This window comes from Apodemus sylvaticus, chromosome 18 (assembly GCF_947179515.1).
Source record: "Apodemus sylvaticus chromosome 18, mApoSyl1.1, whole genome shotgun sequence".
Taxonomy (NCBI): domain Eukaryota; kingdom Metazoa; phylum Chordata; class Mammalia; order Rodentia; family Muridae; genus Apodemus; species Apodemus sylvaticus.
In genome coordinates, this window is record NC_067489.1 from 22,459,758 (window position 1) to 22,471,946 (window position 12,189).

Sequence of the window (12,189 nt, forward strand, 5' to 3'; positions counted from 1 at the left end):
CCCCATCTTAAAAACAAAAACAAACAAACAAACAAAGAGTTTAAATAACTGAAAAACCTACCCAATACTCATGTGATTTTTTTTATTTTCAAATTTGTTATTATTATTCTATTTTATGAGTGTTTTGCATGCATATGTCTGTTTACTAGCATGCACGGTATCCACAGAGGTCAGAGATCAGAGGAAGATGTCAGGTCCAGGGGATGTAGGGCTACAGACAGCTGTAACCACCATATGGATGCTGGGAACTGAATCTGGGTCCTTTAGAAGAACAGCCAGTGCTCTTAACTGAGCCATTTCTCCAGCCCCTCAAATGATGTTCATATATAATCCTCAAAAATACTTAAAGATGCCAGTCTAAACAGTATGTGTGTGTGTGTGCGTGTGCGTGTGCGTGTGCGTGTGCGTGTGTGTGTGTAAAACACTATTATTTAATATTTGTATATTCTAGCCCTTTTTCTCAAAATAAATCTTTTGGTATTAAACTCTTAGGCACAAACAAAAGAACATGAGATTCAGTGTGGAGGTGCGTGGACCCTCTCTCCCTCCCTCCTATGCATCTTGAAGGACACCCTGTGTACTGGACAGAGTTGACAAGAAGGGTAAAATGTGTTCACTATCTAATGGGTCGACTCTAGGATATAGTAACAAGTACAAACTGTCTCATCTGAAGTGACTACGCAAGTCCATCAGAAAGACATTTTACACAAAGACTATTAACAGTTAAGAACTCCAGTTATACATCCTGAGATTCTAAAATTATCAGGAAATTGAGGGTCAGGTCCAGTAGTAAACATGTATACATTAATCTTGGCACTCGGGAGATAGAGACAGGTGGGTTTCTCTGACTTCAATGCCAGCCAGGGACACAAAGTAACACATAACAAGGTCCTATCTAAAATAACAAACTAAACAATAAGCAATGTTGAAGTTGGATATAGTTTCTCAATGAGCCCAACACGAAATAGCTTTCTCTTCCAGTATCAGTACTAAGAGCATAACAATTCTTTTTCTGTCACTGTCTTGATCTCACTAGTTATTCAAGATGATCTTGAATTCATGACCTCTTGCCCTTAGTGGTTCAAGTGTTGAGATTACAAGAGCTCACCACAGAACCCACAGCCACGCTAAAAAGTTCTTTCAATGAAGTCTAATGCAGTAGATGGTCACTGGTCACCATCTAAGGACCTTCAGGAGCACAGACGCGTCTTCTAAGGCACAAAAAAAGGAAGTTGGGAATTTCATAAATTATAAAAGCCTTAGCACCAAACACAATGCGTGGACCTGCTTGGATTTCTGCTAAAATGAATGACCTGAGAAAACTCGGAGATAATCTGGGAAATTCACATACCGAGTAAATGTCTAATGAGCTTGAGCAATAATAATTATAATTACTACTACTACTACTACTGCTACTGCTACTGCTGCTGCTACTGCTACTGCTACTACGACTACTACTACTACTACTATGTGTAAGGTTTTGTGATTTAGTGACTCATGATGACTACTCAATGATAAAATATGTCTAGATATATTAAAATTATACAATGACTAAGAAAATATATACACATAAAACAAGATTAAACCTGGATAATGCATATACAGGAGCTTATTACCTTTTTCCATTCTTGTGTATGCTTAAAAACTTCTATAATAATATAGTTAATTGGCTACCTACAGGGCATGGATGACAAAAAGACTAAAATTTTGCTGCATATAACTCTAATTACAAAATACTGTACTTGGGTTGGCAAGATGCTTTAGCTGGTAAAAAACTGCTGCCCAGCCTGACAACCTGAGCTGACTCCTGGACCCACATAGTAGAAGGAGAGAACTGACTTTCAAAAGTTATATCCTGACCTCCCCTGACCACACACAAATAAATGTAATACTATATTTACATATTGCAAGCTGAGACTTTAAAAGGTCCTAAACATATAAATAGCACAATTCAATGAACCAATCTGTTTAATATATGTCCCATGTTAAGAAGAATCTGTTTAATATATGTCCCAGGAAGCAGTAAGAAGTTTATTTCCTACAGAATCTAAGTGGCTGAGCTCTATGTTGCCTCCACTGTATTACCTATTAAGCTAAAAGAGCAGTGTTTCTTTTATAAAACTCACGATTCCCTGATCAAGGGCTGTGCCTGATTATCTAGCATCTCTGACTTTCATCCTTTCTAACTTGTTTTCCAGACGCTAGACTTCAGCCGTGGGAGTTGCACATGCCAAGCAAAGGCTCTACCAATGAGCCTTCACTACCTCACCTCTGACACACCCCCATCCTCTGACGCTGTCTTTCATTCACTTAACAGCCCATGTCCCTCAGCTTTCTCACACAGTTGTATAAAGTATTGAGCTAACTTTTCCAAGTTGACACTGTATAAAAAAAAAAAAAAACCTCTAGTCTAGGATTTCAAAGACACCATCAGGAAAAGGTAATAATATATAATACATACTAACAGTTTTCCATCAATACCACTAATACCATGGTCAACTACGGTCCAGATACTTTGTCAATTGAGAACCATATCAGAAAATAGAAAATAAAATAAAATCCTTTTGAAACACAATTTACTAGGCAGAAATCCCCGTCATCCTAAGTTGGATGAGGCTTGGGGCTACTTCTTCACCTGAAATGAGCCTCTCAATGACTTCCGGTCCTCTCCAACTCCTAAAACGCAGGTTTAACAGTTCCCTTAAAAGCAGCAGCAGCCACTGTACCAATACCATGCAGTTTTTAACACTATTGCTCTGTAGTATTGCTTGAGGTCAGGGATACTGATTCCCCCAGATTTTCTTTTGTTGCTGAGAATAGTTTTAGCTATCCTGGGTTTTTTGTTGTTCCAGATGAATTTGATAATTGCTCTTTCTAACTCTGTGAAGAATTGAGTTGGGATTTTGATGGGTATTGCATTGAATCTGTATAGTGCTTTAGGCAAAATGGCCATTTTAACTATATTGATTCTACCGATCCATGAGCATGGGAGGTTTTCCCATTTTTTGAGGTCTTCTTCCATTTCCTTCTTCAGAGTCTTGAAGTTCTTGTCATACAGATCTTTCACATGTTTGGTAAGAGTCACCCCAAGATACTTTATACTGTTTGAGGCTATTGTGAAGGGGGTCATTTCCCTAATTTCTTTCTCAGCCTGCTTATCCTTTGAGTATAGGAAGGCCACTGATTTGCTTGAGTTGATTTTATAACCTGCCACTTTGCTGAAGTTGTTTATCAGCTGTAGGAACCCACACACCTATGGCCACTTGATCCTCGACAAAGAGGCTGAAAACATCCAATGGAAAAAAGATAGCCTTTTCAACAAATGGTGCTGGTTCAACTGGAGGTCAGCATGCAGAAGAATGCGAATTGATCCATCCTTGTCTCCTTGTACTAAGCTCAAATCCAAATGGATCAAGGACCTCCACATAAAGCCAGACACTCTGAAGCTAATAGAAAAGAAACTGGGGAAGACCCTTGAGGACATCAGTACAGGGAGAAAGTTTCTGAACAGAACACCAATAGCGTATGCTCTAAGAGCAAGAATTGACAAATGGGACCTCATAAAATTACAAAGTTTCTGTAAGGCAAAGGACACCATCAAGAGGACAAATCGGCAACCAACAAATTGGGAAAAGATCTTCACCAATCCTACATCAGATAGAGGGCTAATATCCAATATATATAAAGAACTCAAGAAGTTAGACTCCAGAAAACCAAACAACCCTATTAAAAAATGGGGTACAGAGTTAAACAAAGAATTCTCACCTGAAGAACTTCGGATGGCGGAGAAGCATCTTAAAAAATGCTCAACTTCATTAGTCATTAGGGAAATGCAAATCAAAACAACCCTAAGATTTCATCTTACACCAGTCAGAATGGCTAAGATTAAAAATTCAGGAGACAGCAGGTGTTGGAGAGGGTGTGGAGAAAGAGGAACACTCCTCCACTGCTGGTGGGGTTGCAAATTGGTACAACCACTCTGGAAATCAGTCTGGCGGTTCCTCGGAAAACTGGGCACCTCACTTCCAGAAGATCCTGCTATACCACTCCTGGGCATATACCCAGAAGACTCCCCACCATGTAATAAGGATACATGTTCTACTATGTTCATAGCAGCCCTATTTATAATTGCCAGATGCTGGAATGAACCCAGGTATCCCTCAACAGAAGAGTGGATGCAAAAAATGTGGTATATCTACACAATGGAGTACTATTCAGCCATTAGAAACAACGAATTCATGAAATTCTTAGGCAAATGGATGGAGCTAGAGAATATCATACTCAGTGAGGTAACCCAGACTCAAAAGGTGAATCATGGTATGCACTCACTAATAAGTGGATATTAACCTAGAAAACTGGAATACCCAAAACATAATCCACACATCAAATGAGGTACAAGAAGAAAGGAGGAGTGGCCCCTGGTTCTGGAAAGACTCAGTGAAACAGTATTCAGCAAAACCAGAACGGGGAAGTGGGAAGGGGTGGGTGGGAGGACAGGGGAAGAGAAGGGGGCTTACGGGACTTTTGGGGAGTGGGGGGGCTAGAAAAGGGGAAATCATTTGAAATGTAAATAAATTATATCGAATAAAAAAAATTAAAAAAAAAAAAAAAAAAAGCAGCAGCAGCAGCAGCAATCCGTCCCGCTGCGAGCAGTCACTCTGGGATTGTGGCAAGATAAACACAATACGGTTGTTGGGCAATAAGTCCTGTGTGGTCAAAAATAAGCCATATCCCAGAAAAATATGACCAGCAGTTGTGGGAACAGAATGTGGGGTGGATATGGAAGGATTTGGGGGTAGAATATGATTAAAAACAAAACAAAAAAACAAACAAACAAACAAAAAAACTTTTGAAAGCAAACTAGCCTGAAGCCAAGTGTGGCAGCACAAACCTGTCATCCCAGCACTGTGGGGAGATGGGGACAGTAAGAGCACAAGTTCAAAGTCATCCTCAGCCACAGAGTAGTTTTGAGGCCAGGCTGAGCTAAAGCTAGCCTTAAAAGGGGGGAGGGGAGCACATTTTTTTTCTCCAACTTCCTGATGTGACTCATTATTTCAAAGAAAAAGTTTTAAGTCATTCACTACAGACAAGAACATATATGCTGACAGGATCACTGTCACAGAAGAGGGAGGCTAAGCCACAGGCAAATAAATTAAAACATTACAATTCTGAAGTGAACTCACAGAGGGAAGAAATGGGACACTTCAAAAGGATAAAATTTAAGGTTGTAATTGGCAGTCAGATATTTCAAAAGCTCTCTGACTAAAACAGGTCATGTGACTGTATACTGACCAGACCAGGCCTACCAAGTGTTCTGTCTCCTAGGAAACCTTTTACCTGGATAATAAAAGCTGGATACAAGAATAGAGGGTAGGTGCCAGGTGGTGGTGGCACACACTTTTAATCCCAGCACTTGGGAGGCAGAGGCAGGCAGATTTCTGAGTTCGAAGCCAGCCTGGTCTACAGAGTGAGTTCCAGGACAGCCAGGGCTATACAGAGAAACCCTGTCTCAAAAAAATCCAAAAACCAAAAAAAAAAAAAAAAAAAAAAAAAAATAGAGGGTAGGCCAGGCACAGTGGTACACACCTTCAGTGCCAGCGCTGGGAGGCAGAGGCAGGCAGAGGCCAGCCTGGTCTACACAGAGAGTTCTAGGACAGTCAGGGCTCCAGAGTGAGATCCTGGTTTTGTTTTTGTTTGGTTTTTTTTGGTTTGTTGTTTTTGTTTTTGTTTTTGTTTTTTAAGGGATGATGTTCACTGGTTTCCATTTTAAAAGAATTTTTTGTTGTTCTTGTTTTATAGTTTTGGAAAACAAAAGTCATAATCAGCTGTGTTTTGTTTTGTTTTGCTTTGTTTTTTTAAGGTTTCAAAATTAAGGTACCCTGAGAGAAGCTCTGTGCAGGACTTGTTACTCTGACACTAACTTCTACCAAAGACTGAGGAGATTCACCATTCTGCATCAAACCCACGCACAAAAAGCCATGTACAAAGATTCTGAAAGTCACTCAAAAACAATACACATTAACTACCCAGGAATGCTCGGTCCTATTTCTTTTTTTTTTCTTTTTTTTTTTTTTCTTCTTCAGAATTCTGGTCTTATCTCTGGTTTCTTTCTTATCTCCAGTTCATAGCCGGCTTGTATCTTTCTCTAACTCATGCTTCCTGTGGAGGCCAAACATTATTTCTCTCATTTTACTGTAAAGGAAATGCACTTAACCTTCATAACACTGGCACTGCAGGCTGGAAAATCCTTGGTTGTGGGCCATCCTGTGTACCCTGTGGGGTGCACTGTAGCACCCCTGGCCCCTACCCTCCCCAAACCAGCTAGTTTTGACTACCAGTGTGTTCGAATGCCTTCGGGTATAGTTGCAGTATTGCCTCCAATTAAAAACCAACCCTCTTGAGTTTTTTGTTGTTTTGTTAGTTTTGGGGGGGGGGGGCATGGGGGAGTCAAGGGTGGGGAAGACTGGGAAGTGAGTGCCATGGGGGAATATGATCTGAAAGTCCAAATAATTAATAAAGATATTATGTTGGAAAAACACTGGGAATGCCAGGTGGGGTGTTTAAGCTTTTAATCCCAGAACTCTGAAGGCAGAGAGAGATGAATCTGTGAGTTCGAGGCCAGCCTGGTCTATATAGCAAGTTCCGGAACAGCCAGGGCTCTGAAGTCTGAGACTGTCTCAAAGGGGATGAGCATTCACAATGAAAGTAAATATGGTGCATACACACTTCAATAACAGAATTTGAGAGAATAAGTATACTGTTAAAAATAACCACACGAGGGGACTCGAACTTAGGAAAAACCAAAGTTGAACCAGAAACTTCCTCTGAGACTTAGAAAATGACAGGGCATTAGCTGTCCTTTACTCCCCGGACTCCTTGGGTCTTTTTATGCACTTCCAAGGAAGTCTAAGCAACTGTGGTAGGGAGAAATATCTTTTAAAGAATTCTACCTAATTACAAGACAAACAACTGGGAGTGCCAGGTCACTGTGAGCCTTTCTTCTTTCCTTCCTGCTTATTACCTAGACAAATAACCACCTTCAAGTACTTTCTCTGCAGAAGATAACCCTTCCACATTCAGGTTGAGTGAGATAATCCTTTGCCTCAAGTACTGAAGGGAAATGACTGTAATTAGACCCGAACTGCTACAGCCAACTACGTATCCTCACCTAGTCACCAGACCAATCCCAAATAAATGTATTTCCGCCACTACCTCCTTCAAGCCCAGGGTTTGATGCAATTTCTGCTACTGTGTTGTATATTGTTAGATGTCTTAAGACTTATGCATCTTTATTTACCCATCTTTTAAAAACAAAGTTCATTCTGAGTTATATAGCAAAGATCCTATCTCCAATTTAAAAAAAAAAAATGCTATTTTTGTCTCAAAGTACCCATTGGGAAAAATTCCAACCATTTAGAAAATGTAATGCCCTTAAGAATTTAAGTCCCTCCAGAAAGGAATTTAAAGTGCTGAGAAAGAGGGAGCTACTTCCTATGACTATGTAAGCACTGGATAAAATGTATCTTCAGTCAACCCCACCCCCACAGAGACAGAGAGAAAATGTATACTCAGCCAATAGCCACACAGAGAGACTCATAGACACACACACACACACACACACACACACACAGAGAGAGAGAGAGAGAGTCCTCAGTCAATAGCCATAGCTACACAGAAAAAGAGAGACTTAAAGTGAACCTGCCTTTTCAAATTAACATCTTTCCCACAAATCTGCAGGACCCTCAAACATTTTTACCAATAACGCGACATTCTCCTCTCTAAAGTAGGATTGAAATTTTTAGGTCAAGTGTAACTGTGACATATCTCTGCCTGTTCCACGCAGGTTTATAAGTAGTGGGCTCTGCCTGCCTGGGTTCTACCAAAAGGAAAGGGAAAAGTCTCGCTAATGTGAGTTAAACTGGGAAAGATCTCATTACAGGAACAATGTATCAAAGGGAAAAGAAAAACATATTTAGAAGCAGAGTTTGTACTACAATATAACTTGTTCTATAATGATTTTCTTTAACTTTTAAGTTTTAAGCTAAGAAAATTAACAACAAATCCAAACATAGCAGCACAACGTAAAACTGACCACTAGCTCTCTGAAGGCAGAGGCAGGCAGAGCTCTTGTGAGTTGGAAGCCAGGCAGGGTAGAAAAAGAAACCTTGTATCAAAAAGAAAAAGGAAGGCGGGAGGGAGGGACGGAGGGAGGGACAGAGGGAGGAAGGGAGGGAGGAAGGGAGGGAAGGAAGGAGGGAGGGAAGGACGAAGGGAAGGAGAGGGAAAAGGAGGCAGAGAAGCATGTGGTGACTGAACAAGTCACGTGAACTCCTCAGGCTAGCTCCTTAATCTTTTTTTAATAATATCAATCTTGGGGGTGGCCATACAAAGTATCACGCTTCATCTTGGCATCCTCATAAATGTCATTACAGCTTGTGCTTATCCATTCCTGTCCTACTTCCTCACTCTTAAAAGATGGACAGCAAGACAAGAGGTTAAGAGAGCAGGGAAACAGGTAAATCTGGGTGGGGTGAGAGGCATGAAGGTGGAGATGGTCAAAATATACTGCTTGAAATTCTCAAAAATTAAAAATACCACAATGTCCCATATATGATCACCTTGAGGAAATTGATCAACTAAAATGGATTCCATCCCCCATCACAAAATGAAAATGATCTCTGAGCATGAAAACAAGGCAGGGCGATCCAGCCTTAGCTGGGCCCACTTCAGACCCTTCAAAGATGACTGAGGACAGTTGTTGCAGTGCTAGCAAGAGGCTAGCTAGCAAGGACTAGAATCCCTCCAAAGCGCTGGGGCATACACAGTACTGAGATAACAAGGAAAAGGAGGTATCATGAGGTTAACTATGTCCCAAGTTTATGTCTCTCACTGTTACCATTTATGAAATCATCTGGGACCGTCTATAGTAAATCATAATATTTAATAACATATAAATAAATATACACCAGACATGGTGGGGCACACCTTTAATCCCAGCACTGGGGAGACAAAGGCAGGCCAGCCTGATCTACATAGTAAGTTTCAGGGCAGCCAGAGCTACATAGTGAGACGTTCTCTTGAAAAAGCAAAACAAGCAAAAGAAGAACAACCAATTCAAAACCAAATTTGGTAAAGCAAAATATAAAACTAGTTTTCAAAGACCAGAAAAATGTGTACCTATTAGCTAGAAATGTTTTCATTTACTATTTAGAAGTTTGGAAATCAAAATGTCTTTAAGTCTAAAGGACAACATTTTCTTTTATAACACTGATAGGTCAATTTTAATCTGTTCTTTCCAAAATACAAAATTAGCCTAGATGTTCAGCCACAGAGAAAGGAATAAAGAAAAAGGAGCACATACGCACAGGGGAATTCCATTCCGCCACCAAGAACAAAATGTACTCACGTCAGGAAACCGAGTAGTGCCACTGGCAGCTACCATGTCAACTGAAATGTCTTTTCTCTCACATATATGTGACATGAAAAGTAGAGGCAGGATGATGACATGAGAAGATAATGAGCTAAGTGAAGGAAGTACCATGATAAACACGATACTGTGCTAAGGAGACCCATGATCTTACATACTAATTTTAAAATTAATTTTAAAAATCCGCCGCTGTGTTCATTCAGAGACGATGAACCCTCAAGAGACTGAAGGCCCCAGGGAGTTTAGAGGTCAGGTGGGGTGGGGGTGGGAATATCCACATGAGAGGGGAGGTATGGGATGTGGAATGGTCGGAGGGCAGATGGGGGTGGGGGAAATAAAATATGGAGTGTAAAAATAATTAATTAATCAATTAATTAGTTTTAAAAAATCTGCAGCTATCTGAAGATGAGGTTGGTATGGACCTAAGTTCTACAATTATATCTACTTCATTTTCCAATTATTCACCATAAGTTTTCAAATTCATCTTCTTTAGAATACCAGTGTTTCGAGGTCACTTTTCATCTACATATTGTATTTACTATCTTACATAAGAAAAAAAAATCAAGAGGTATCTGATTTCCTTCTATTTGTTGACCCTGGAGTTGGTTGTTGTTGTTGTTGTTGTTGTTAATCCTTTGAATCCACTACTCAGAAATTATTCTGGACACAGTATTACAAACAACAGTTTAAAATCCTACTCAAACCAGCTCAGCTCCCAACACTGCTAATGGGAGGATGTTCCAGTTCATGCTTTAAACATCCTGTATTCCAAAAACTCAGCTGATTTTAGAAGATCATTCACTTCAGGAAATTCGAGTTGACTCACCGCACCGTTGCCAACACCTCAAAACTTGGCTCCGGCTTGCTCCCTCCACTCTCCTAGAGGCCAACCCCCATTGTGTTTTAACTGAAAATCTGATGGTCACACTGCTTAGAAATCTTCATGCCCCAAACCAACCTACAGGGTGACTGTGACTCCCTAGCATGGCACAGGTCTCATCCGTGGTGCCAGTCTACCTGGCTTTCCCTTCCAGGGTCATCTAACCTAACCACATTAACACTTTCACCCTTTCCTAACAAGCTGTTTTCTTTCATAACCACTTACCCTTGGGGGGGGGGGGATGTAAAATAAAGCTCCTTATGTTTATAATGGATTCCCCCATTCTTTTAAGTTGAAATGTCCTCACCCTTTCAGCTCTGTTCAAAAATTAGTCTCAAAAAAAGAATTAAAAAAAAAAAAAAAAAAAAAAACAAAGACAAAAGCCTTCAACATTTCTCCTATATCTTAGTCCACATGGTCAACCTTTAGATCCTCCAAAAGCATAAGAAATGTATTTACCTGGAGTCTGATGAATGCCAGATAGATTTTCCAAGTGAATACTCATGCCCAAATGAACAGCTGGCCCATTGCAGCAGCAAATGAACATACGGATATTCCATTCATTTTTATGCCCATGTGTAATAACAAACATATACATGCGCTAAAAATATAATCTGGTTTTTACTGGCAAACACAAGAAGTTAGTGATTACTAACATTCCAGGTCCTTTCATAGAGATAGCGTTAACTATAACAGCACAGAAAAGGTAATTTTCATCAGAAACGTCCTCAAAGCATCCCATTCAAAATTTGTCAGTATTTTGAACTCCAAGATCTCCACACAGGAGGAAGCTAACTTAATTAAAAAGAAGAAAGCCAAAGACAAGGAACTGTAATTAGTTTCATGAAGGTCAGCGGTTCTGAACTCAAATCTACACTCATCACCTTTGAAGGCAACAATTTTGCAAAGCCTTTTATTGTCCATAGTCTTCCCGGCGGTAGTAGAGATAACTCAGCCATGCAAACACTAATTTAATACAAAGGATGAAATAAAGAACTTATTTCCAGAAGGAAAAAAAACTAGTGTGTTCCCATTCAGTTTCATCATCTGCAATATAAATATCTTACATATTTACGGGAAGTTTCACAATTCAGATGTACTGGCCGACAGTAATTTAATTCTTTCCGATAATCCCCTGGGTTAAACAGAGCAGAGATTCTTTGTCCAGATTTAGAGAGATTGAACAACGGGCTCTAGAAATGTATTTCGTTTATCTTATTATTTTAAGTATCCTTACTACAACAAAAACGGCCCAAGGAAAACCCGCCCTCTACTCCATCGGGATCCCTGTGGACCCTACTAATGAGTCGTCCAAGACTGAGAACGTCAAACCCCAAATCCTGATGGACTGAAGCAAAAGTTCCATCTCCCAGCCCACAGCTGGTGACAGCCACTCCACCCGCAAGCACTAGCTGCAGCCTGGGAGCAGCGAACGCACGGCCACAGTGTAGCCGGCCGCCGGGCTCCGGGTCAGCGCTGACAGGGGCGCCGGAGCCCAGGGTCCGCCTCGCAGCCCGCACCACCAGGGACTCCCACAGCACGGTCCCCCTCCAACACCCACCTGGCCGCCCGGCATCGAGGACCGGGCCCAGCAAGCCACACGCCAGCAGCCACCTTAGTCGCAGAAAGGTAAGGGGCGAGAGCGCGCGCGGCCCCATAGCGAGGGCTTCGGCAGGTTCCGCTCAACGCGCGGCCGCCGCCTCCGCCCCTTCGGTCATCCTTGCAACCCCGCGGGGGCCCCCAGGGCTGGCGGGGCACGCGCCCACGGCGAGCACGCGCGCGGCACTGACGCAGCACCCCCCACGCCCCGCCCCTTTCCCCTCCACCCCCCCACTCGCTCCCGCCGCTCGCGATCCGGCCGCCAGGGGCTGACGTAGGGAAA

General features: G+C 41.5%; 1 protein-coding gene across 2 annotated transcripts in view; it reads right to left on the reverse strand.

The window, feature by feature from the left end:
* Adam9 (ADAM metallopeptidase domain 9) overlaps positions 1-12,087 on the reverse strand; it is a 66,442-nt gene extending 54,355 nt beyond the window's left edge. For both annotated transcript variants that reach the window (XM_052162159.1, XM_052162158.1), the window contains exon 1: positions 11,869-12,087. In XM_052162159.1, the coding sequence (XP_052018119.1) occupies positions 11,869-11,965 (97 nt within the window). In that variant the 5' untranslated portion in view covers positions 11,966-12,087. The remainder of the gene's footprint in view (positions 1-11,868) is intronic.
* Positions 12,088-12,189: the final 102 nt, after the last annotated feature.